The following is a 27,702-nucleotide window of genomic DNA, read 5'->3' on the forward strand; positions in this document are numbered from 1 at the left end:
CTAACGCATGAGGGTGCTGAACTTCTGAGAGCGTCAAGAGAATAACTTATTTAAAAAAAATCATGTGATACTGGCAGAGTCAACACTCAACTTTCGTAATACAATTACATATTCTTACAGCAATTTGCTTCGCATTTTAAACTGTCTTTGTCCGTCTTAATATTAAAATATAATGTTTCCTTTTAGAATTCGGTTCTCTTAAAAGTCTGATATTACACGACCATCTATTGGAATCGGCTCTCCGAAATCCGAGATTAACCATCAAACCTGCACTTTGTAAACAAATCTCGTTTATTTCTAAATTGTAACAAGTCGAGTGTTTCTTCTTCTTCTTCTTCTTCTTCTGGAGATGGTGCCGCTCTTTCAGAAGTGACGGAGTGTTCCATCTCACCGAACATACCATCTTTGATCGGCACCACCACTGACGTTCCCCTCCGCCGTTGGACAGACAGCTCGTGCAGCAGTAGGTACTTCTGGGCTGCGTCCCGCCCGTGTGTGATCCGAGCAATAATAGTCGTCGCGGTTCTCCTTTTTTTTTTTTTTTTCCTCTTTTTTTTTTTTTTTAAAGCGTGCCAGCCCTGTAATTATTTCCCCTCGGAAGGCGGCTGTTACAGGAACATATCAAGGTCAGTATTTCGGTAAACAGCAGGGTGAAAGTTGGTCAGGTAGCGCAGACGTTTCACTTTGAGGTGTTAGTTTAGCTTAGCTTAGCCCGACCAGCCCTTGTGCTCGTCGCTCGGGCCTCTCGGCTGCTGAACGTTAACTCGGCAACTCATCACGTCGTTTCTGACCGCGATCACAAACTGGTGGGATTCATTTTAAAACGGAAGAAGGGACGGCGAAGTCCACGGGGGGCTGCTCAGGTGGGTTAAATCTTTAACCATTTGTAACGCTGACTCTCAACTTGTGGCTGCAGTGTGCCCTGCCGGTCCGACGGCGACATTGCGGAGACTTTTTGGATTTAAGGAATTTGCTTCAGCCGCTTAGCCTGCCACGGATATCGGTCCACGGGTGGTTCGGATGTGGATAACTCCCGATATATATAGATATATATATCTATGTATATCGTCTCACCGGAGATTTACACTTAAGATAGCTGGTAAGGTAAAATTAGCTGACATGGCATTTTATTTTGTATATATTCTTTTATATCACAGGCTCCTCTCTGACCAGATGTGCCACCTCATCGACAGCTCTCAATCCGCTAGCTCCTGACCGAGGTGTCGAGGCGATTTACGACAATGCGTTGACCAGACGTAAAGATCCCTGACTTTGGTGTTACACGTGTGTTATGTCAATGAAGCAGCTGCGCTTTAGTGGAGTCTCTGGATCCGACAGTTTAAAGGTTTAAAGGTGTGACTTGGGCTTTTATGATTACGCCTTTCTGATTCAGAGAAAAAGCAGCTTAGCTTGTTTGGACTGATGACCTGACTCAATGTATTAAATGTGTTGCTGTGAAGCATTTCTTCGGCTGACACGCCTGTGTTTGTATTTTCACCAGCAGTGGTGGAAAATAACGGAGTACACTTTCTCTAACATGCTATTTAAGTACGATATTTGAGTACTTTTTTTATTTTTATTTTACTTGAGTATTTCTACTTGATAGTACTTGATATTTCCATTGCCCTACATTTCAGAGGGAAATATTGTTCTTTCTACTCCATTACATTTATTTGACAGCTTTTAGTTTTCAGATGAAGATTTAACACGATAGATAATACAACAAACTTAAAATACAACACGTCGTTTGAAATTCAACTAGTTGTTTCCAACCTTGTTTTGGCTCATGACAGCAGTGTCTAGTCACTTCACATTTCAGATGTTTATCAGATGTTAACAGCTCCACCAAGTAGTGATTTTTTTTTCTTCTCCCCCCTCTAAAGTTCTCACGGGTTCATTTCGATAAACTTTCAAATGATCCAATATCTCACCAAAAGATTTGAGAATTACTCCAAAAACTGAAAAAAGATTTGTGTATCAGAAATTATTTTGGTTTTTTGGTCTTTCCTCTCCCAGTAAAAACTGAATATAAAGTAATTTAAACCAGCTCCTCCTTAGCAGCTACAACAGTAACATACTGCTTACACGCTGATGCTTCACTATTAATAATCTAATGGCATCATAAGAAAACGTCTCTCGGAGTGCACCAAAGAGGTATATTTCCTTTAATACTTTAACTACATTTTGCTGCTAATATTTATGTACTTTTACTTAAATACATGAGTATTTTTACACCGCTGTATTGGTACTTTTACTTAAGTAAAAGCTCTAAATACCTCTTCCACTGCTGTAGATTAGTCTTATACCTCCCAGTATAGAATTGATGCTCAAGGTATATGGGAGACGAAACATTTTAAGGAATATTTCAGGAATATAATCTTTTCACATGCATGTATTGTACGAGTTTTTTTTTCAGTCCACTGAGTACAAACTTTTGACTCTGTAATACAAACATCAAAAGAGGCTCTTTTAGTTGCGGGAAGTCTGGATTTTACACAATGCATTTTTTTATATATATTGTATTGGTTCAGGTCTCAATTTTGTCTGCGTGCACTTGTAACAGTCAGAACCTGTGCAGGCCAGGTTGGTACAGTATATAATGGCTGTAAGGTTGATTTTTATGTCTGCTGGTAGACAATGAGGATTGTTAATCTCAAAACCTATGAACCTGTATTCACAAACACTGAGGACACAGGATGCTTCTGGCTCTCATTCTGTCCCTTTGGTGCTTTTCTCGGCCTTCATATGTCAGTGCCAGCAGGGGCCTGCATAATCATCCCGGCAGATGTTTCCTCAAAAAGGAAGAACCTGAGCTGAGTTGTTCTTGTGATGACAAAAGCCAGAGAGAGTTACATCAGTTAATACACACTTCTGGGGGTGTAAAGGTGTTTTTGGCATAAGCCATTTGCCAGTTTACTGTATCAGGCTAATGAATTTCATAAATAATATTCTGGTGTGAAGCAGAGATTGAGAGGGATACTTCAACGGGACTGTGGACGTCAGATACGACTGGATTTAAAGTCACTGGCTAATATTACCCAACTGAAAGACAGGGAGGAATGAAAGCCGGCTCGCTTGTGTAACTATTCTCACCCTCCTGTCAGTCAGCTAGTTAACTATGTGTCAGTATTATGAAGATATTTGTCCACACACAAATTTTGTTTCATTCTGTCTTACAATTTTTCAACATGTTTTAGAAGGTGAAATGATCGAGGTTGGCCATACTGTTAAGATCCACTGCTTTGACAGACGCTGCGCATGCAGACTGCTGGCATTATAAAAATAGAAGTTATATATGTTATTGCTGTCATTTGAGAAGTCTCAGGTCTGTTTTACAGACTACCAACTACCTCTTTTAATTTTGTATTTACATCAGAAAAAATGAAAGCAGACTACATGGAATCAAATTTAAGACTCGTCAAGAATTTCACTTTTTGTTTCCCCCTCTGTATTAGTTCCCTTTAATTTTTGCAAAGCTCTGGTGCTTGTCTTTTTCCCAAGCCACAGATTAGACTGAGTCGGTGGCAAAAGATTAACATGACTGCAGTGAGGAATTCTTCCGAGTAAGTGGATCATGTCCAACTGATGGCATCAGCTCAGCAATCAGAGCTGAAACATCCCCCCCTTAATGCTCACAGCACAGTTGTAAAGCTCGGTGGTTTTTTAACTTAAGATCTGTCTGCTGTTTAACCTTTTGCTTTAATAACGTGTCAAATAATCTGTATTATTGTCTTTGTATTGAAACACTTCTTCCGATAAACATCGGGCTGACGGGGCAGCTTGGATCAGACTAGATGATGAAACTGGTCAAAATAAGCAAGGTTTCCTTTTCATTTTGGAAGAAAAAAACATGAACTGTTAAGGATACAGAAGGTCCTGCGTTGGCTGTTCTGTGTGACTTTCAATATGTATCATGCAGTCTTCAGCCACTAAAATGCTTTCTCTTCCCTCTTTTTGACCTGAGGCCACTAATCAGTATCATTCAAAGGCACAGTGGAAGAAAACTGGAACACAGCGTCCAAACTAGGTCGTGCCTGCTGATGGCCACCCTTCATCCTCTACTGAGAAATATCTTGGAGGTGGTGTGAGAGCTCTGCTTTTTGGTTGTTTTGGCAAACCAACGTAGTGTAGCGGCTAGGCCCTTTCAGGCATGACGGGTATGTTTGTGTGACTGTCTTGAACAAGTCCTATATTTAATTTCTGCTGTGTGAAGTCAAGCGTCTGGGTTGGCTCATAACAGTTCGATTCATCGGTTTATTTTGCAATGAAGCACTTTAGAAGTTGAAAGAATTTCTTAACTTTTAAGCTGCACCTTATTAGAGTAATCAAAACTGTTGTTAATTTTTCCCAGGTTGCTGCAAAGCTTTTCAAATAATGATTAGGCGAATGACTATATGAGTATGATCAAATTAATTTTCTGGACATTACCCATGTCATTAATAGAAGTCTCTGGTAAAGAAAATTCCAAATATAGTTTATTGTCACCATGATAACAGTATATTCATACACATTCACTGTCCAGGCTGTCATCTTAACTACAGTTGTCACTATATTACGATATTTCTGAAGTCACGCTATTGACAAAGCAGCTGATTGTGGTTACATCATCAACATCAGACTTGGTGCTCAAGACCTTCAGTGCACCTGTTCTGCAGAGGTCAAGTTGGTGTCATGCAACTCTTCACTGAAATGGGTTAGGGTTCTACAGATCTGTCAGAAGACTGGCCAGGAGCTCAACGCTTGTCTGTAGTTTTGCTTTAGTTTGATTCAATGTATAAAATCATGCTTGCACTCCCAGTTGTTATGTCAAGTAAACAACAGGCAGACTGTTTGACTAGAGCATTCAGCCAATCTGTTTCTATGGTGAGGTAATCTGACTAACAGGATAATCTGCTGCTGCTGGTGGTCGTGTTTCTACAGTAATCCTGTTTTAGAAAAAGCTGCCAGCCAGCTTTACATGATTTTAGATGCCAGAATGATAGATTGAGTGAGAGGCCGTTTGTGATATCTTGTGTATTGTGGTCAAGGTCACAGATGAGCTGTTCAGAAGTTCACGATTGTAACACCATAGACTGCATATCAGCTGGACTTTGACAGGGTATTTTTAGGTCTAACTGTGACGTGTGTGCTGAAGAGCTTGTTGTCATAACAGAAACAAAATGCCTCCATTAACAGAGCACCAAAAACAAAGTCAATGAGCCTGCCTTAAAGGCATATCTGTACTTGATATTTATTAGTTTAGTCAAGGTAAATTATTGCTGTCAAAGTCGGGACAAGTCAGGAAATAGTACATTTGTTTATATAAATAAGGAACTTGATTAAATATAGAAAGTCCTGGTTCATTAGTCATCAGTGGTAAATTTAAAGTCAAGTAATATTTCTGTTTCTCTCTTTCTAAACAGGGTCCCTTTTGTAAGCAACGCTTTTTCTCTCTCCTCCCTTCTCCTGTTTTTGTTTCTTTTTCTTTTTTGTTCACTTGTTTTGGGGCGGAGAGAACCACTTCGCCATCACAGAGCTGCGGCCAGTTGTTTTGATGGTCTGGGGTCAGTCTGTACCCACTGACAGACACAAGCCTTGTGGGTTGGATCACAGGAGGAAATATGAGCACAGCAAAGCCCAGTGGAATCAAAGGGCCCAGCAAGATAGCTCGGCCACCTGGAACTGGAGCCCCAAAGACCAACCCCAGCACAGGTAAGACTATTTCTGTGTCCAGCTTCTTCGGCATGGTTTATAAATGTGGTGCTGGGGTAAGGTTGTAGAGGTGGGCATTTTAAGATGGGACCTATTCAACTGTTATATGAAAACACACCAAAGGTTTTGTGTCCTTCTGCTGTTTGTATAGTGGCATCTAATCTCGCAGCACCACACGGTTTACCAGAGACTGGGAGTAACGTGTTCTTTTTTACCTCCACCTTCTGGTGGTAGTAACAAATTACTACCAGGCACAGGTAGAAACATGGGAAATAAGACCATACTTGCATAAACTATTAGAGTTTTTATTTGTTAATGACTTCCAGAGGGGTGACCTGTCATAATTTCTCGTCCTCTTTCAATAATGGTTGGGAGTTTTGACGCCCTGACGCACACTAAATACCTGTTTTTGTTACATTTCGCCTTGTGCTTGATCCCAGTTGATAAAGCTCAGCTTCGTCTTTGTAGTTCAAGACTGATAAATATAACTGGATAAAATAAGAGACACACTAACCAGCTGTTTTGTCTCACATTCCAAAGGTAGTAGGTTAAATCTTCCTTTCTACATTGATGCATTAAACCAGTTTTTTAGGATGAGTTGAATCATAACCGATGTGGAAACATTGGAAACATTCTATAAAACAGTTGGGAGCTCTATGTTTTCTTAAAGTAAAGTTGAATATAAAAATAAAGTCTAACAACAAAGCAAAATGAACTCGACAGGCTTTTAGTTCATCAGACACTTCTTTAAAACATTATTTTATATTTGAAATGTTTTGTCATGAACATGAAAATTGATTATAAAAATATTCTAAACCAAAGGTTAACATACACCATCCTATTAAGTGAACACATATACACAGAGGAAAGGGTAAACTTATAGTATAATATGGATGCAAAATTACATGGTATCGCAATGCTTTCCATAGTATTTGTGACGTTTGTCTTTCTGGAACAATTCAAGTGCTCAATGGGTTTTTAAAAAAAAACTCTCTCTCCTATTCTCTCTCTAAACATAGCTAAGGTTGCTGCGGCTGACAAATCAGCTGCAAATGCCAGTGGAGGAGATGCCAAGGACGCTGAGGAGAGCTTCCAGATTGGGGAGCGAGTATGGGTGAATGGGAATAAGCCAGGCTACATACAGTTTTTGGGAGAGACACAGTTTGCCCCAGGACAATGGGCAGGGATTGTTCTAGATGAGCCGATTGGAAAGAATGACGGGTCGGTGGCAGGGGTGCGCTACTTCCAGTGCGAAGCCCTGCGAGGGATATTTACCCGTCCATCCAAGTTGTCTGGCACTGAGGGGGAGGCTAATGGAACGCAGACGGCACCGCCCTCCCGTGCTGCATCACCCACTCCTTCAGTTGGAAGCGTGGCCTCGCATACACCCGCTACAAGTACTGCGGCAGCCAAGAAGGCCTCCTCGACTACACCAGCGATGCCATCTTCCAACCTCACACGCACAAACAGCGAATCTGTCTCCAACCTGTCCGAGACTGGATCTGTCAAGAAGAGTGAACGGGAACTGAAGATGGGTGACCGTGTGTTGGTAAAGTTTGCTACAGTACCTGAAAGAAAATAATAGATCATTTTGTTCCCTGTATATATCAGCAAAATCAGCATTAGCATGAAAAGTGCTTGTTCAGAGTCACATGACTCTGGAACCCTCCTCATCAGTCTCGGAGAATTAACACATGAAACGTGGTCTGTTCCACTTCGTCACCAAACCTCCAACTGTTAGTCAGTGGAAGTACTGATATTAACACTGAGTGTAGTCACCTGTGTGTACAGTCCTTTAAGTCTGATTATATGTTGATGAGGACCTTCCTTCCCCCTCACAAATTCCCTTATTTGTCTTTATCCCTTTCCTCAGCCAGAAGGCTGTATACCACATTATGTAAAGAGAAAGTGTCACACATGCCTGTTGGGCTGCGCAGGAAATGTTCTCACCATTACTGAATTTAGTACCATTTAAACCTTGCAGCTGTGAATTTAAGAGGAATACACCTTTCATTTTAGATGTTGGTAATTTGGCCTCATTCTGTTCAAAACTGGCACATTTTGTTGCTGTTGCTTTTATGGAATTATGTCACTTGGGGTTTATTACCAGGCAAAGCTGATTACTCTTTAGGCCTCTTTTATCTGTTGAGAGGATTAAATGTTGGCTAATGTTTGGTGTTTTCTTCTCAGGTTGGTGGTACAAAGGCAGGAGTGGTACGTTTCCTTGGAGAGACAGATTTTGCCAAAGGCGAGTGGTGTGGTGTGGAATTGGATGAGCCCCTAGGAAAGAATGATGGGGCAGTGGCAGGCACAAGGTACAAAAGCCACAGGATCTGTCAATGACAAAGAAGCATGGTTATATGTGTCAACAACACATCTTCCATTATAATGATTATAATAAATTATCTGTCCCTAGATATTTTCAGTGCCAACCCAAGTATGGCTTATTTGCTCCAGTGCACAAAGTCACACGCATTGGCTTCCCTTCCACCACGCCAGCCAAAGCAAAAACAACAGTTCGGAAAGTAGTGGCCACACCGTCAGGGCTGAAGAGAAGCCCTAGTGCCTCATCCATCAGTACCATGAGCTCTGTGGCATCTTCTGTTAGCGCGAAGCCCAGCCGCACAGGCCTGGTGAGACATGGACACACTCAACAATACCAAAAGTCATGCACATACTTTTGTTTACTCAGCACTGTGACCATGCCACTGTCTTTCTACAGCTAACAGAGACGTCGTCCAGGTATAACCGAAAGATTTCAGGCACCACAGCCCTGCAGGAGGCACTGAAGGAGAAGCAACAGCATATTGAGCAGCTAATGGCTGAGAGGGACATGGAAAGAGCTGAGGTCGCCAAGGCCACGAACCATGTTGGAGAGATGGAGCAAGAAATTACCCTGCTCAGGGATGATCAGGAGCAGGTCAGCTCACTCAATGATCCTAAATTACTGATAGAATTACACTGCCCTTTAATTGTCTTTTCATCTGTGTTCATTTTTAATCCAATATCTAACTCTTTTTTTTTTTTTTTTTTTTTCCTCAAGATGGAGACAAAGATGGATCAGTTGCGTACCTTGGTAGAAGCTGCAGACAAAGACAAAGTGGAGCTGCTGAATCAGCTGGAGGAAGAGCGTAGGTAAGGGTTTTCTGGAGGTGTGACTTGTCAAAGACACAAAGTCAACCCATGACAATGTGTCAGGATCTGTTGTTTCAATATTAACGGTTTAGTTTGAGAGAAAAAAAAATGACTGGTAAGCTTATAATGCTGTCGTACTTTTACAGTCTTAGGAGGTCATGAGGAAAGAGGTTTCCCCTGAGTTGACTTCGCTTTGCTTTTGGTCACTCAGACGTTGTTAGTGCCCCTCTTGAAGTACATTTTTATTCTGTAAAATAGGAAGGTGGAAGATCTTCAGTTTCGTGTAGAGGAGGCTTGCATTACCAAAGGAGACCTGGAGGTAAATGCACAACACAGATCCACACCACTGCAGCTCACTTATTTGATTGAATTCATATTTGAAAACCAAAACATTCACAAACATTTTTGATGAAATAAAAACATTTTAAGTTGATACTTGTTTCACAGATTTTAGATACAATTTTTTACTATTGATTTAAAAAGCAGCTCCAGTCACCCTGCATCCTGGTTCCAACTCAGGATTCCAGTTTGCATAAACCTCACCTTATGTTCATGATAATAAAGTGATTTTCTTTTTGCTTTTACACCAATGTGTCTTTTTGTAGCCTTGGTCTAATGCACTTAAAGCTTGCGCGACAATAACTAGTGTCCCTTGCCACAGTGTTAGAGTCAAGTCAAGCATTTGTCAGGGTTAGCAATAGAAACTCCTCACTTTGTTGTCTCAGTAGCTGTGCTTGTATGGACAGTTTGATACCGGCTACATTCTGCATTAGATAATGTGTTGTCAAATGCATCTAACGGTGCAGCAAGGCTCTGACTTTAATGACAAGGGCCAGGCCATGCCCAAACCAGAAATACATATATACATTCCCAGGCTTGATATGCATTAAGTCACTAAAGCTAATAGTCATAATATAATTCGCCTAGTGTAAGCCCAGTGGGAAATTTCATGTGAACAGACCAATAATATGATCAAGGAACTCCTCACCAGGACAGCTTCTTAATCATTAATAAGAAATAATGTTATTATTACTTTTTACCTATTAAAATAGAGAAATATGTATTGTATTTATTGTGATAGCTAGGGGAATTATAAAAAGAGACAGCTTTTTCTTTTACATAATCTTTTACAGTAATTTAACACATTAGACCCCAATCAGTTATTGTCTTTTTCTAAAGTAAGTCATCCCAAGTAATGAAATGCAGAGTACTGGAGTCCAGTGGTATCTGTGTATCTGATCAAAGAATTTGTTATTTATTCCACAGTGCTGCACAGGGGACCATCTCAGTTACCCTGATGGCATCCAAGCTCAAAATAGATGTTTAAAAATGAGGGCTGCAGGGTTAGAAAATCCCTTTATCTTTTCTTTAAATGCGTGTACTAACAGTTTATTACTTACTCACAGCTGTGGATACTTTAAAAACATGCATGCAGCTTTGAACAACAAAAACACTTTGAACAGGCTCAAAAATGCTTTGTTAACTTCATGCTGTTGACGGTGTGCTAATGATGAGCTGTAACCTTCGGTGCCTCCTTGTTCAAGGATGTGATCTTATTGCTTCTTCTTCCTTCCCGTCCTCGTCTTTCATGTTGGTCCAGTGCTCAGCATGGAACCACTGGAGATGCTCCCTTGTCATTCCACTGCTCACTCACAGACCTGAATTCAGTCTGCTCACTGCAGCCAAAGGGGAATAACACTCATCTTAAGAATTCACATGAGTATACAAAGATAGATTTGCCAGGCTACATCAAAGTTTAAAGATACTTTACAGACTATCAACAGTGGAGGCATAGTGTTGAATTAAATGTTTATATTTAAAGTACCCACAAATGTATGTTGAAGTTTTATAATCATATGCTTCTTTATTATTGATTGAATGTGCATAGATAATTGGGCATAATGTATACAATTGGTGCTATTCCCCTTTTCAAAATGAAACCTTGAGTTAACATACACTGGGTAACATGTCAGACTACAAGCACGGAATTGTACCAGGAAATATTTCATTAAGTTGCTATAAAATCCTTATTCATAGCTCACAATACCGAGAAGGCAAACAAGATCATTTCTATTTCTTTAGCCCAACATGCTTCTGTGTTACTGATTTGGTTTTTGTGAAGTTGGTCACAAGTCTTGCACATGGTGGTCTGATAACTGGTGGCTTATAATACTTACTATATACAGTGTGGACAATGGCTTCATCACCAAAGAGAGAAAGCAGTGTAGGTATCGACAGTGCTATAGACCTTATTAGTTTACCAGAATTAAACCAAGCCATGATGGCTGTTTAGCTGAAATACAATAGATATATATAAAAAAAAAGTCTTTATATTGACACTCTTTTGTTTAATCAATATGCTACTTCTACAACATTAGATATATTTTTCATTGACTTCATGTTACAAAAGGAAGTTTAGGGATCAGGAAACAACCAGCACTACGTTCTCTCCATGCTGTGCTGAAGTCATTTGAACTTAATTTACTTTACACAAATTATAATTTTTTTTTATGTATGATAACAGTCGGTGTGCGTTGTTCACCAGGTGTCAATTATGCATGGTTACTTATAAACTGCCTCCATCAACATACTCATCCTGCACATCCATAAAACATTGTGCCCCCGTCTTTTGCTGCTTGTCTTGTATTTCCCACCATTCGTTCACTACATTCCCTATTTGCAGCCATGACAATGGCACAGCCTGAAAGTTCTGCATGGGGGTGTCTTCTCATTTCCACTCATCCATCACTCTGACCCAGTCCCCTTTCCCCAACCCTTCAAATACACACACACACACACACACACACACACACACACACACACACACACACACACACACACACACACACACACACACACACACACACACACACACACACACACACACACACACACACACACACACACACACACAGTCATCATAGTGATGTCACCAACCCCTCCATCCTCTCTCCTGTCTCCCTCCCTCTCTGTCTGCTTTGGGCTGGCATGTGATGGTGGCACTGGTGTGTTTTCTTCCTCTCCCCCTTGTTTACTAACAGACGCAGACCAGACTGGAGCATGCCCACATTAAGGAGCTTGAACAGAGCCTACTCTTTGAAAAGACCAAAGCTGAGAAACTCCAAAGAGAGTTAGAAGACACTAGGGTAATGAATTCTGCTCTGCAGTGTGCTGCGTTGGGAACGAGGGCCTGGGCCACGGATAGTGGCCAAAATATTTGCAAAGGCTACAGACGGGCCAAGCAGGAACCGGAGTTTATCTTTGTGTGGGCCTTGTAGTAAATGTACCCTACAAATCAATTTTTTTTTAGCTTCACAAAAGAAAAAAATAATGTTCCCACTCCCACAAAACAAATGAAATCAAATTATAAACTAATACATATCTTGGGTTTATTTTAATGCTTAAATTTAATCCACCCTTCAAAAAGATTTCCAAATTGAGGAATACCATTTATGGTATTAGCTACAGATTAATGTTGTAGTCATTTTTCATGTTAACTTTAAATGTTAAACTTAAAATCATGTTGAAAAACATGACTCTCTCTTCTTTTTTTTTTAGTCATCAAAGCAAAAACCAAAGGCATCTTTCAGCTGCATAGCAGCTCTTTCACTTCCATTTTCCAATAAATTACCCAACCTGAACTCACTCTCTAGTGGTATCACTGCTTAACCAGACAGACAAACTTCCCCTGTGTCCCCAGCTAATCATGTCCTCAGTTTATCCTATGTTCCACTTTCCCCGAGCGTTCCTGGCATTCATTTGTCCTGCTTATTTGGTGTCCTTTGCCAGTCTAAAACCTGCTCCTCGTGCTCACATTATAGTCACAAAAACTCTATAAAAATATGATTAGGGCCATAGTTTATCCAAGTTTTATCAATTATTTTATGAAGAAAATTATTTTTGATGGAGCAACTCTCCTGTCTTAACCAATTTATTAATGTAGAAGCATCAAATAGAGATGCATGTTTGATAAGATTAGTAGATTTGTGACATGGCTGGAGTAATATAATATTAATGGGACATGCAAAAAGTCCCTGAAGCTTCTTTTGTAGCTTTTATTTTTAGTTCATATCTTTCCTAAATCATGAGGCCAATAATGATTTAATAGTTTAATGGAAAATGTCTTGCACACTGCTGTAGCTCCATACATGCTTTCTGTGTTCACTTCCATTATTTGGACCATACCCTTTATAAACACAAGAGGTCAGCATAGTGCTTTATTTTGGGGATCAAAGGTTTTTATGCCCTCATTAAACAAGCAAATTGAACAGTGTCTCTCCCAGAAAAGATAATTGTACTATTATGCAGTAATACAGTAAAGTATGTTTAAGTCTTTTATTAATGTGCTTTTGTTAGTACGCATTGCTTTGGTGTGTTAAATTGGGAAACATTTTTAAATACAAGATTTCTGCTTTTGAAGGTTGCTACCGTCTCAGAAAGATCCCGTATTATGGAGCTTGAAAGAGACCTTTCACTGCGAACAAGAGAGGTAGCTGACCTGCAGCTGCGCCTTGGAGTCCAGCAGGGCTCTGAGGACTCCAACTCTACTCTTTCTCCTCTTCTGGAAGAGATAAACTCTCTGAGGGATCAGTTGGCTTCCCAGGAAGCTAATCAGCAAGAAGAGCTGGGGAAATACAAGGAAAAGCTAGAAGCTCAAGAAAAAAATCACAGTGAGGCTGCTGCCCAGCTTCAAGCTACATCTGTAAAGCTCTCCAGTGACAAAGAGCAGTTGCAGATGCGCTTAAGCCAGGCTGACAAGGAGAACGCTGATGTTGTTGAACTGTGGCGGTCCAAGTTTGAGTCTGCCATTGCCTCTCACCAGCAAGCCATGGAGGAGTTGAAGGTGTCCTTCAGCAAAGGTGCAGGCGCCCAGGCAGAAGAGCTCGTAGAAACCAAAAGTGCAATAGAGAGGCTGAAGTTGGAGCACAGGTTGGCTTTAGAGGAGGCTGAAGCCAAACATGAAGCTCATGCCTCAGATTGGAATCAGGAGATGCAGGCGCTGAAGGCACAGCTGTTCTCTTTGACTGAAGACAAGGAAGGCCTGGAGGAATCACTGCGGTCCAGTGTTGAAAAAGCAGAGGAGCAGCACCTTGTGGAGATGGAGGATGTTCTTGGAAAGCTTCACGCTGCCGAACTTAAGGTGAACGAGCTTGAGGAGAAGGAAGCAATGCAGGCACAGCATGCTCAAGACAAGGACGGAGAAACCAAAGAGCAGATGGCAGAAATGGTTGCTCTGCGCAGCCAAGTAGTACAAGGTAACCAGGAGCTTGTGGCCCTGAAGAGTCAACTAGAGGAAGTACAAAGCCAAGGAAACAACAAGGGTGACCAGGTGGGTTCATATTCACCTCATGACCATTTTGATTCTCCATTTTCAGTGTGTGCCATGTTTTACATGTTATATCCTTATTTTTTCTGTTGGTGTGGCATTTTCATACAATTATTTTGTTCATTTGTTTTATTAATATTTTGTTTTCATTTTAATTTTTCTTCACTGTTTGCTTTTGCTCTTTTGTCTTCTGTATTTTTGTAACTGATGTGTGCTATAGGTTAATGAATTGAGCTCTAAATTGGAGGGCCAACAGCAGGAAGTCCTCTCTTTACAGCAGAGTCTGGCCACTGTAAAGCAGGAGAGGGACACCCTGGAACAAGAACTTGGAGGCCTGGTGAGGCTTATGGCCTAATTTTTGGATGTGGTTATACAGTAATTCCCCCTTCAGCCCCCTCATAACTGGATAACTTTTCCCAAGCTGAATCTTGCCTTTGGCAATTATCTGCTGCAATTTTGTGCTATTTAATACTGCTTACTAATATTGGCCAAATTAAAGAATATACAGGAATGGATATATTTGCAAGGAGGTAATATCAGCTAACATATCTGATCATCTAAAGTATCAAATATGATAAATCATAATCATGCCTCAGATTTACCTAAATTTGTCTATTCCTAAAAAGATAGATACAACATTTGTATTTTTCCCCACAGAAACAAACTTTGGCTGACGGCACAGAGGAGCAAACTAAATCAGCAAGCACTATGCAAGGTAAATGATATAATCAGTCATTCTTTGTTCACTGAGTAAATTGATTTCCAGGATTTAAAATTATATTTTTTTAAATTTTTTACAGAAACACTTGAGAGGCTCAGTAAGAAGGAAGAGCAGTGTGTATCTTTGGCCACAGAATCAGAGTCTCTAAGAAGTCAGCTTGCCGGTGAGCACATTAGAGCTGCGTTGTTCTGCTAATTGCTTTGTGAGAAGCTTGCAGTAATGTCCTACTGCATCGTAGTGTATTTTTTGTCCTTTCCTATTGAACAAGAACCTCTAATTGTAATCAGGGTTGGAGAGGAAGATGAAAGCTGCAGATGAAAAGCTTGTGCAGTTTTCAAAGGACAAAAACAAGCTGGAAAATGACATTTCAGACATGATGAAGGCATCCGGTGATAGTTCTGTACAACTGACCAAAATGAATGAAGACCTCATGCAGAAAGAGAGGTACCACACTTTACTATTCCCTTCTCATGTACTACTTGATTCAAATAGCACCAATTGTGTCAGAATTGAATAGTTATTTCCTTGTGACATGTTGTAATCAATATGGACAGCTCTTGCTTTTCTTTGATTCCATGCTGAAATTGATTTATTTTTCAGCAATCTAACCGGTCACTGCTTATCCTTCACTTTTTCTCATCACACAGGAGGCTTGAGGAGTTACAGAACCAACTAGCAGAGGGGAAAGAGAAGGTGGCACACCTGAATGAACAACTCCAGCAGGAACAGTCCCACACAGAGCAGGAGCTGAAAGAGACCAGAGATGCACATCAGACTCAAATAAGTAGCTTTCAGGAGAAGATTACTACCTTGGTTAGTGTTGTACTAAAGTAAAAACAAAATATGCATGATCGTTCTATTCTTGAAGCCATAAAAATAGTTTTACAAATATTATAAATTGTGATGCATTGTTTACTACTCAATGGAAAAACTTCCAGTGAATTGTATCCTCTTGTCAAACAAAGTCGATGAATGCTCTAATTGGATTAGTTATTGCCTTTTTTATTTCCCGTTTTCTAGGAGAAGACTGTTAAACAGAGTGAGACTCTGGTTGAGGAGCTGCAGGCCTCTCAGGAGAAATCCCTCTCTCAGGCCTCAGAGCTCCACGTGAAGGAAGTGGAGGTGCTGCAGAGTCAGGTTGACAAGTTGAAGCAGGAGCTCTCCTCCTCCAAGGACAAAACCCAGAAGCTAGAGGAGGTGGTGTCGGAGCTGCAGCCATATAAGGAGCAGGTTCAGGTAAGCGCAAACCTAGCGGCACATCAGCTGAATCAGCATGTGTCACATTTTGTGCATGCAACTTCTTCAAAGCAAAATAGTTCATGTAGGCATTACTGATTTTACTTTTACACTTATCAGGAAAGATTTCACCTGTCTTTGTTGTTGTTGAAAATTCAAACCAGCTGGAAATCAATACTTTCACCTTTCACAAATTGACACAATATAGACGTTAAACCAGTTTAAACACCAAAAAGAGTGTGAAACAAGCTTTGCAAAAAAATTATTGGAGACCATATGGAACTGTATAACTCAGCGATTGATATATATATATATATATATATTAGCATTTTCCTCCTCGCATTTTGGATAATAACTAGCTCCACATTTGATGGTGCTATATGGTGTATGCTTGCAGGGGTACACCTATTGAAATGATTTATTTTTTATTTATAGTTTTTGGTTATTAGTAAAGCAAAATAAATTATTCACAGAAATGACTGAAATTATTCACAGTAAAAATAAAAACTTTGTTCTGACTGCTTTATGGATATTTATGCACTGGACAGCATTGATCAGAAAGTATTTAGATTGGTTCAGTTTTTGCACACTTTAGACCTAAAATAGCTATGTTTGCAATCAGTCTATACTCAACAGCCCATAAAGACAAAGTGAAAACATTTATAGAAATTTTGAAAATGTATTAAAAGTCAAAAGAACTCAAATCTCTCCCAAATTTATTCTGTACTATTTGCTGGATCTCTATAGATCATAGCCAGGTGCTTCCTGTTTTATTGAATAGAAAAAAAAATTAAAAAATTCTAGAACTTGATTGGCATCCACATTTATCAAATTGAATTGACTGGACGTAGTTTAGTTTGCCTGTGTCTATAAGGTTCCAATATTAAACGGCATGTCAGGACAGGAACCAAGCCATGAAGTCCAAGGAACCCGTTGACCTCCCTGATAAAATTGTGGTGAGACATAGATCCCTGAATTTTACAAAGGTATAAAAGCATTTTTGAAGCCAGAGCACAGTATTTGAAGTTTGAAATCAGCAGGACCAGAGTTGAACAATATAGTGTAGGCTAAGTCATTTCTTTGTCAGGGAGGAGAACAAGAACCCAACAGTCCGTCAGACTATGACAGTAACTCTGACAGAGCTTCAAAAGGCAGTGATGAGGGACCCTGAAAGGACAACCATCTCAGCAGCACTCGAGTCTTTATGGTAGACTGGAAGCTTTATCTATTTAAAATGATGTTAATGTACAACATAAAGTGTGGAAAAAGTGACAGGGGTCTGAATATTTTCTGAAACCACGGTAAAAATGCTGTGTTAAGCCATTGATTTCATTTTCTCTCAGTCACATGAAGTGATAAGTGCTTCCCTTATAGCATTCTTCATCACCCTGCTGATTCATTCAAGCATTTTCACTTCCTAACAATTTTTTTTTTAGTTTTTTGTGTTTCTCTACATTCACTGACAACTTTGGCTTATACAGCCCATAATTTACTTTCATTCTTATGGATTTAAAAAAAGAAGAAGCAAATATAACATATTTGTGTATTGGGGTTGCCCAGAATAATTCCTGTATGTATACATTACAGTAAGTCCTCTTAAATGATAATGGCAGTGATATAGTTGTTATACACTCTGGCATCCAGCAGCCGCTCTTTGCTAATATGCCATATTTAATATTTGTTGGCCCTAATGTTATTAATACATTTATTTAGAGTAAGTAAGGACTGAAGTGAAAATGTTCCACCTTCTTATATTTTAGAAAATCATTGTGGTGTGAGCTCTGGTGTGATCATTTTTGATGCTTCTGCTGCTTAACCTCTTCATTTATCAATATCTGCTTCGGTTTATTTTGGATTCATTCATACTTTTTCCTGTGTATATATTCCCCTCCTTTTTTTTTTTCTTTCACCTTTGTTCTCCCAGTGTCTTTCTGCTGAGCTTGACTCCTCCAAGCATGATGTTGAAAATTTGTCCAAAAAACTGGAAAACCAGTGTCTCAGTCTGGAGAACATGTGTAAAGAAAGTGAGGATATTAAGACTGAGAAGGGCAAACTGGAGAAACAGCTTTCAGATGTGCAGACTAAGTTTTCTGCCCTTGAGAAAAGTCATAAGGAACTTTCAGTCCAGAATGAAGAACTGCTAATAACCAGAGATCAACTTTCAAAACATCAAAAGGAACTACTCTCCTGCAACAAGCATTCAGATGAAGAGAAGACTGCAATGAACAAGGAACTGGAAAAGTTCAAACACCTTCTTCAAGAAGTACAGACTGAAAACAAGGACCTGAAGCATAGTAAAGGTGAATGCGTGGCCCAATTTGAGGAGCTCCAAAAACAAAATGCAGAGAAGTCTGACTGTCTCCTCAAGCATCAGCAGGACATCCAGCAAATTGAGGCTAAAAAGAAGCAACTACTTGAGGATTTTGAAAATGTCTGCAAAGAGAAGAACCGGCTTGAGGAGGACCTCAATGAAAGCAAGATAAAGCTCACCTGTGAGAAAGATAATCTAATATTAGAGAGAGATGCTGCTAGAAATGCCAGAAAGTCTCTTGATGCTAAGAATGCGGAGTTGCAGGCGAAATTTAAATCCTTGAGCTTAGAAAAGGAAGATCTTACAATGAAGAATACCCAGCTTCAGGTCCTAGTGGAAACACTGACAAAAGAGAAAGGAGAGATGTCCTCTGAAATCAGCACTGCTGTGTTGGACAAGAAGAGCCTTGAGACGGTGAAGGAGGAGCTCCAGAATACGCTCGGTGTCACAAAGAAAGACTTGGAGAGCTACGTCCGGGAATGTGAAGAACTCAAAGCCTCAAAAATGAGTTTGGCCCAGATGCTGGAAGAGTTCAAGACGAGCAGTCAGGTGACTGATTCTGAAAGGCTTCACCTACTGCAGGAGAAAGAAGACTTACTCGCGATCCAAAGGAAAGCCTCTACTGAGAAAGAAGAGCTCCTCGGAGAGATACAAGAATTAAAAGAGAAGCTTCAGGTGTCGACAGAACAGCTGTTTCAATCTAATGAGAAATTTAAAGAAGCATTATCATCTTTTGAGCAAGAAAAGCAAGCGTTTCGCCTTCAGAGTTCTGAAACGGAGATGACTCGGCACACTTTACGGAAGGAAAAGATGAGCCTGGATTCAGCTTTAGAGCAGCAGAAAATGGATTACGAGCGTTTGGCAGGTGAGAAGGGAGAGTTAGAAGAGAAGCACACGAAGACGCTATCTGAGAAAAATGCTCTTTCTCTTGAACGAGATAAGCTAGCTAGTGATGTCCGAACAACTAAGGACCAGTTGGATAATTCCTCCAGAACTAATGGTGACCTTATTCAAGAGAAAATTCACTTAACAACAACGCTAGAGGAAACCAAACGCCAAAAAGACGAGGTTGAAGCGGAGATGACCTCTTTGAAACGAGAAAAGGCGGACCTGCAAAATAAACTGCAGACATATCACTCTGATATTGAAGCTCTTGAAAAGGGCAAAGCTGAACTTGTTGAAGACCAAAGTAAACTAAAAATGAATTTTGAGAAGGTTAATTTAGAGCTCATTCAGCAGGTGGATAACCTTACAAAAGATTATCAGGGTCTTCAGTCGTCACAGATTGAGGCTGACAAACGAGCACAGGCTTCGCAGAAAGAGAACCAGGTGCTGCTTCAGGAGATCCAAGAGTTAAAAAGTCAGATTAAATCGGTGTCAGAGTCCAAGCAACTTCTTGAGACCCAGCTACAGGCCGAATCCAGTGAACGGAATAAAGCAACATCTGACAAGGATGGTCTTTCCAAGCAAATTGAGGACCTGCAGAAAACATTGTCCAAAGTTACAAAAGAAAATAAAGAGATCTCCTCAAACCTTAAGAATGCTGATGAACAAAAGAAGTCATTCATGGTCCATGTGGAGGCTTTGAAAACACAACTGAACCAGCAAAAGCAAGAAAGTAGTCAGCTGACAGAAGATAAAGAACAGCTGCAATCTAAGCTTGAAGAGATGGGCAAACGGATGACCATCCTGACCACAGAGGAGGAGAGACTTTTAGCCTGCCAGTGTGAATTGGAGCAGGAGATTTCTTCTCTCCACGCAAACCAAGAAAATTGGCTTGCAGAACGGTCGAGGCTTCTTGAAGAGTCGGAGCGTTTGCAGACGAACCAGAAACGACTAGAGGTTGATGTCGAGGCCCTACAGACTGATAAAGAAATTTTGGAAAAGCAATACAAGGACGCTGTTGCAGAGGTCTCGGCTTCTGCCGTCGTGAAAGAAGAAATTTCCTTCAGCGTCTCGCATCTAACAGCCGAGAAGGAAACCCTGCAGATGGAGAGAGATGAAGCAGCCCAGCAAATCACGCAGCTCAAGTCGCAACTAAAACATGCCATTTCTAAGCAGCTTGAGGTATTTTTCCATCCAATAGTAATCACTGACTCACTCACCTTTTTAGAACGGCTGGGGCTATTGTCACCTTCTCACTGCATGCTTGCTGGTTTGTCTCCCTCTCCTTTTTTTACTTCCATGTCTAACTTTCACTTTCTATTTACTAACAGCTGTTTACTACCCTTAGCTCCCAGCCTTTGCCTGTGGGCTTATAACGTGATCTGATGTTAGGCAAAATTCTTCTGGCTTACATGACTATGTAGGTGTGAGGTGATCTTTAACACACTCAACCACCTGATGAGAATAAGTATCTGCACCGACTCTCCAGAAAGGAATATCATACATCTAAAAGAAACCGTTTCTAATCAGACTTATTACATAGGTAATTGGTTGTCGCTGTCCCGTTCTGAGGCCACAGGTTTTAGAGTCAGTGTTGTAGAGTGGATACTAAATATTTCCTCTTTAGTGTAGCATTTATGTTATTAATTGTCAACCAGACTGTACTTGGAAAATTGCAATGAACTGAGATTTGGAGAATTGTTTCTTATTTGGGAATAAAAATAGCTAACTCGTCAAGCATGCATTAAATGAAATTAAAAAGACTGTCAATTCAAATGGTCGTTTACGAATAGCTTCATCAAATGAACTGCACAAGTCTAATTCTGGTTGGTTGGTCATCAGACATTTGCGGCTCTTGATTTCAAACCACCGTTTTTAGTAAATCTCCTGCTTGTGCACCATTCAGGCTACAAAGACCTCTGGCAAGACTGCCGAGGCTCTCGAACAGCTGTCAAAAGAGAAAGCAGCTTTGATGCAGGAGAAGAACGAAGCCCAGTCTCAGCTGGAAGAGCTCCAGAGCTCCAAGCAGGAAGTGGAGACCGAGGTAAGTAAGAGAATGCAGCCTTTCAGGGTTGAAGTGGCTTTTCTCATCAAGCATTCTGTATATGTAAAAAGGAATGAAGTGAATATTTTTGCTATGCATGTCTTGTAGTTGTGAATACATCCACTGTTATTGTTATAGCTGGAAACACTGAAGAAAGAGAATTCCAAGTGTCAAGAAGATTTGAACGTGTCCAAAGAGCAGCTTTGCGCAGAAACTCAGCGAACCAAGAGTCTCTGCCAGGGAATGTGAGTACATCCTCAACTTTGTCTGTTACTGTCACAGAAATCAGTCGCGTTTCAGTGGTATGATACAATTAGCAGGTTGTAGTGACTCAGAAGACAAGCCTGTATCCTATATGATCTACATGAGTGGTCAGAATTTGACATTTTGTATTTATTCAGTGAGGAGCTTAAAGAAGCCGTTTCTGTGAAGTCGCAGTCCCTGCAGAAGATGCAAGATGAAAACAACAAGCTGACTCAGGAGCTTCATAACAAACACAAAGACCAGACTGATCTTGTGAAGGTAAAAGACCTTTGTTTTTGTTTTTTTTTCAACCCCAATTTTTTTTTTCCATAAATCTGCAAGAATCAGAACATTTTGTGACACTAATCCATTTTTAACTGTTATTACGCAGCTCAAGGACGAGCACGCAAAACTCGCAAAACAGCTGGAGGAGTTGAAGCAAATGTAAGAGAATAAACCATTTTGTGTTTCTGATATTCTCTGCAATTTGCATATTCACCATTACTTTGCGAGTGGTTTTTTTTTTAAGGCTGTTGTTAAAATAAGCACTCATTGTTTCATCTGCTTAACATTTGCTGATGGGCAATGCGTTTGTGATTAAGTGGATGGTGTATCATGCTGTTCTTTTCCTCTAAAGCCTGCCAAATAATGCTCTCAGGTAGTTCACACCTTTTTAATATTATGTCATGTCTGTCATAGTACAAATATATTGACCACATGTATGTAGGCAGATGATAGGAACACTTCTGGAAAACTTTTTAAGTCATTATACAAAAAGTATTTTTCATCTACATGCGTGCTTTCACTCGTAAGCATTATTATTATTATTATTATTTTTTTTACAATTAATTAATTTGATCATTAGATAAAGTGGTATTTGTCTTAGAGACCTGATGAGAATAGCTTTGTTAAAGAGGCTCAGTTTTTCTCTTCTTGGAGTGATTGTGTAGTGTACATCTGAGAGTTAGTTGGTATTGTGTGTTTAATAGCGAGAGGACCTTGAAGGAGCAGTTGAACAAGGAGAAGGCCGCCCTCCAACAGTCCATCCATAAAAACAGTGCCTTAATCTCAGAAAAGGACCAGCAGGTGGAAAACCTGAAGAGCGAGGTGAGAAACGAATGCGTGATCTTCCTGTTGTTGTCGTCGTCGGTTGATACGGAAAATTATTTGGCAAAACTGTAAAATGGGATTTGCACGAAATTAATTTAAGTCAAGAATTAAGAAGCATAAACTTTTACTCCTGGATTTTGTTCAATCTCAGGTCCAAACCTCATCACTTTGTTCAGTTGTGGCAGATTCTGAGCAACCACAAGAAACAACCTCACAGCCTCTAATAGGTTTTAAAAAGCTATTAAATCCCATATGTAGCTTTTAGCTTCATTTCCTTTTCAAAGATCGTAACCACATCAGTTATTAACAACAAATTCCAATGGATCTTCTAGGCATATTTCTTTCATTGTAAAGACTAACAGGATGTCAGCTATAGGTAAAAAAAAAAAAAAAAACTGATTTTGTACCACTTACATTTTCGAGTGACAGTTTACAAATGATCTTTGAAACTGCCTAAACCGAAAGTGAGATTGAAACCTCTGTTGCTGGTGCAAATCTAGTGACACATTGATAAAATATCCAGTATGCTTTTCATCCTCTAAAAACTTGTTTGGATCTTGCACATGTAGAAAACTGTGATCTCTCTGATCTAGACTTGTAGACTGAAGGACTGCTCAGACTGAATTTATGTTTGTATTCGCCTCTTTAGTAATGTGTTGTTCAGTAAGGAATTTCACTTAAACATTTTTTTTTTTTTTAAACTGAGTAATATTTTGTAGAAAGAATAAACAAAACAATATTTTTCATGAGGTGTTTTCTTCACAGCTGGCTGTCCTGCATGGGGAAGGTGCCTCAGTTAAGACACTGCAGGGTACAATTCAGGCCTTGGAGAAGGACAAAGCTAATCTACAAGAGTGCGTTCAGAGACTGGAGAAGGGCCTGGCTGCAGGGCCGGACACCATCAAGTCCTCGGGTAACCGCGCTTAATTCAGGACCACAGCTCACATTTCTGACAACACTAAGATCACTTCTACACGAGGTGAAAAACAAAAAGCAGATCATCTAGTTTGCTCCTGTTTTCCAGGTGATGCGGTTTTGGACCAGGATGAGGAGACTGCAGAGAGTCAGGTGTGTAAAGTTGCACTCATCCGGTATAATAACAGTCTGGATTGCCTCGATAGGTTGATTTTTGTTTGTTCTTTTTTTTTTTTTTTTTTTTTTTTTTTTTTTTTTTTTTTTTTTTTTACCATTTCTACATTCAGTGTAATGATGCTTTCCCATCCTGCCTATAAGACGTTCTGATTGGACAATAATAATAATTTTTAAAAAAAAGCCTCATTGCATTTAGACGTCATCGTAGTTTGGTGCAGTCCTATGGAAACAGTATTACTGGATGTTGTCTGTGAATGACTGTGCAAGCAACACGTGGTACTAAATGACATACGGAATATTATTTCCGTTTGTAGCAGTAGAATCTGAATCTTCCAGTTCACTGTTAACTCATGTAACTGATACAGTATAATGTTTTTACAGGGGTGAAATGGGCCTAAACAGAGTTGGACTTTTAATTAAAAGCTCATTGAGCTTCTGCCATCTCGGCTCTTACCGGGGGTGATTGATACAACTCAATCGGTGTCACACTTGTATGATCCCACCGCTGTGAGCAGATCGACCACAGTTGATGATGGGTGTGTCATCGGTGTTACAACTTTTATTCCCTCCTCTGTTTATTCTTAAACGTTATACTGTATTATCTGTCTGTGATGACTTGAGTGTGCTGTCTGGCAGAAGCTGGGCCTGAATTTGAATTTGAATTTTATTTTATTTTTTTCTTTCTTCCCCTTCTCTTTCTTAAATCCAAACTCGTCTCTTCTGCCCTGTCTCTGATGTTGGCAATGCTACCCCACCATCAGGCGGCGGTTTGTTAATGTTATTCATCAGCTTCACTTGTGCATGTTTGTCTGTCACTGTGGCTGTTGTTTCATCCAGTGGAATCACATTATAGTTGGTGTGAAACCACAAACTCTTCCAAAGAACAATCAATCTTGATTCATCAATTTAACTTTCAGTTATTATTCAGTTATGACAGATGTTCAGTACACATTGTTACAGATTCCTTTGCTCAATGAGATAGTCATCGCAAGTAGGTATTTTACTGACGCTCGCTGTGACTCATTCCAAGCTTTGACTTTCTTTTGTTTGACAACTCAGTGGCAATTCCCCACCGTTAATCAAGATTAGGCAAATATTTGGGGGGGGATATGGTGAAACACAGTTACTACTATCTTAACATTATCACAGTTACGGTCATAGGAGGCAAAGCCATGGTGCATAACACAATGAATAAACTTGAAAGGAAGACACTGTAACAATTTTTAAATAACTATCACGTAAGAAAATGTTTTGAAGGATAATATATGGTGATTTACCAGGAGAAGCATCAACGCTACTGTTGTGTATCTTCTTTTCAGATCGAGTTCCTGAATTCAGTCATCGTTGACCTCCAGAGGAAAAACAAGGAACTAAAGGACAAACTGGAGAAAATGGCAGCTGCTGCTCTGAATGGGAATAATCCAAGTGAGCTGGATAACTATGACAAGTAAGTCTTATTCAGAGCAGACTTCTTTTTTTTTTTTTCTTCTTTTTTTTTTTCTAGGACCTGTAACAATGCAGTATTTCAGCACTACTCAATTTGTTTTTCTCTGCAGCCACGATAAGCAGCCCACGAAGAAGAAAGCTCCCCCAAGGCTGTTCTGTGACATCTGCGATTGCTTTGATCTCCATGACACCGAGGACTGTCCCACACAAATGCAGATGCCCGACTCCCCACCACACACCACCTACCACGGCAATAAGGGTGAACAACGGCCCTACTGCGACATCTGTGAGGTCTTTGGCCACTGGAGCGAATCCTGTAACGATGACCAGACCTTTTAAAGCCTTTTTAAGCCCTCATTCGCACAATCACTATATTTGCACATCATTTTAGATTAATGCTGTGCTTTCGGGGTCTTAGTTTGTGTGTTGTGTGTGTGCATTTTGTCTGCTTGTTTTTGCCAAGCATCTTTGTTGTCCACGCCAGCCCTTAAGCGCTCTTATGGGAGTTTATTCTCCTCAGAATCTCCTTCCAAAAAAATTCACGCATCCAGAAAAATCCTATACTGGAGTCGAAAGTTTTTGTGTAACTGTAAATGACTTTGGAGGAAACGTGTTCGATATCTTGGGTTTGTGTGAGTGAGAGGGTTTTGTAGGTGGATGTATTATTCTGGGAGAATGTGTTCTTCAGACTATTTAATTTATCAGTATCCTACCATTGTTTGCACAGCTTGTCAGTGGGTGACAAAGATAATATAGTATCATAAAAAGTGTTTATTTGAAACTGTACATTACTTCATTGAAAAACAAATATCAGTTTGCGCAAAACTTGGTGAGCTATAGTCTATTTTTTTATGCCTGGAAATACTATGTACTCTTTAAAGATTTGATAGTGTGTGTGTAATTTTGTGACGGGGAGAGATTTGCGCACTCTCGTCTGGAGTGGAGCAGCGAAACCCAGTACCGTTTGGCTTTAATCTGAACTTTTTTTATGATCTTCATGGAGGGACCGCTGGAGGATTAGTAAAAGAGAAGCAGTTCATCTGAAAGCCCTCGGTTCCAGTAAAATGGCCTTTCCAAAAAAGTTTCTCGGCAACTAAAAGATCATTTCTTTCTGAAACAGTGAAATACTTCGGCATTTCTTTAAACATGTTTTGAATATCTGTATGAAAATAAATAAAATTTATGAATAAATGAAATATAATCTGTGTTGATTGTGCACAATGGTTTCACAACAGTCTGTTGCTGCTTGCTCCATGTTACCTGCATTCACCGTCATGCACGGTGATCCCAATACACTAAATGTGTTATTTAGTGTATAGTATTCTATACAAAGATCCAGAAACCAATAGTTATCAATACCAATCAGTATGTCCAGTACCCCTACTGCATCTGCCACCATTTGTCAGTCATTTTGTAGTAATTTGAGTCATTTGATTGAAAATTGTCAATTTGCGTAAAAATTGGTGCGCTGTATTTTTTTTGTGTGCCTTTTTTAATGCCGGGTACGATCACAGGTTGTGATGTGGAGACTTTGCTTGCTTTCGTCCGGAGTGGAGCTGCGAAACCCAACGCCATCTGGCTTCGACAGCAACTAGACACAAAATTATCTTAAAAACATGCAGCATGTATTACAGTTGTTCAGCCCTGGTATGAAGAAGGAAAACATTTATTGTCGATTTACCTATGTCACACATTTTGAAACAAGTTTGCAGTCAGTCAAATTACCCCAAACTAATTTGGTGGCTCATTCACAGTCGAGTTGGAGATATTCATAATGTTCAGGTTAAGCAAAGTGACATAAACTCTGTCAAAAACTTTAAAACATATTTTAGATTTGAATGCACAAATTAATTAAGTTGGGTTTTATGTTTAGGTAACACTTTTATTTAAAGTGTTATCTATGTAATCTAATTATTACCAATAAGCATAATTATCACCAATAAGCAGTAAATAGACATTTAATAAGTGCTTTATAACACTATAATGCAGTAGTGAGGAGCTATTAAAATGCCTTTATCATTGTGATACCAGATTTGTTAAAAACAATTATTACTTTAAATACTAAATTGGGGGGGGGGCTCAAAATAAAGTGTTACCCGTGTTAGCACATCTTGTTGCAGCTCTCATCATAAAGTAGCTCCAAAGTAGTTTTAGCAGGTCATTTTTGGACAGTTTTACAGCTGGTTTACAACATAGTTTCCATGTGGTAAAAACATATCCGTCGATATTGTCATTTCCCAGTTTGGCCCCTCTTTTATATGTCGTATGGAGATCACATGTAATGTGAATGAAACTAGTTTAACATGATAATAACTTGCTTTTTTAGGTTATAAATCTAATCAGGGAAATGCACTTTTTGCACTTTTCAGGTATTTTGGCTGGAAATGGAAAGCAGTACAGCTTGATTACGGTCTACTTTTTAGGAGGCAATAACCGAAACAAACGTAGAATAATGACAGATT

The 27,702-nt window shown here is 39.8% G+C and overlaps 1 protein-coding gene across 5 annotated transcripts; it reads left to right on the forward strand.

Moving 5' to 3' along the window:
- Positions 1-407: 407 nt before the first annotated feature.
- Positions 408-26,439, forward strand: clip1a (CAP-GLY domain containing linker protein 1a). Of its 5 annotated transcripts, XM_069699369.1 has the most exons (27): positions 408-626; positions 5,403-5,691; positions 6,711-7,240; positions 7,882-8,006; positions 8,108-8,324; positions 8,414-8,611; positions 8,735-8,826; positions 9,085-9,145; positions 11,868-11,972; positions 13,247-14,155; positions 14,373-14,489; positions 14,810-14,867; positions 14,953-15,036; positions 15,161-15,317; positions 15,521-15,686; positions 15,894-16,109; positions 18,034-20,487; positions 21,212-21,349; positions 21,488-21,594; positions 21,751-21,871; positions 21,984-22,036; positions 22,230-22,250; positions 22,582-22,699; positions 23,468-23,615; positions 23,727-23,770; positions 25,114-25,241; positions 25,351-26,439. In XM_069699369.1, exons 2-27 carry the CDS (start codon positions 5,601-5,603, stop codon positions 25,577-25,579), a joined length of 6,687 nt encoding a protein of 2,228 aa, XP_069555470.1. In that variant the 5' UTR covers positions 408-626; positions 5,403-5,600; the 3' UTR covers positions 25,580-26,439. The 5 variants fall into 5 exon arrangements, with proteins under 5 accessions (XP_069555470.1, XP_069555473.1, XP_069555475.1 ...); XM_069699372.1 differs by lacking the exon at positions 22,230-22,250; XM_069699374.1 differs by lacking the exon at positions 18,034-20,487.
- Positions 26,440-27,702: the final 1,263 nt, after the last annotated feature.

The sequence above is a fragment of the Brachyistius frenatus genome, unplaced genomic scaffold, assembly GCF_029030835.1.
Source record: "Brachyistius frenatus isolate BFR_SWC_R1_liver_20210118 unplaced genomic scaffold, ASM2903083v1 Contig_30, whole genome shotgun sequence".
Taxonomy (NCBI): Eukaryota; Metazoa; Chordata; class Actinopteri; family Embiotocidae; genus Brachyistius; species Brachyistius frenatus.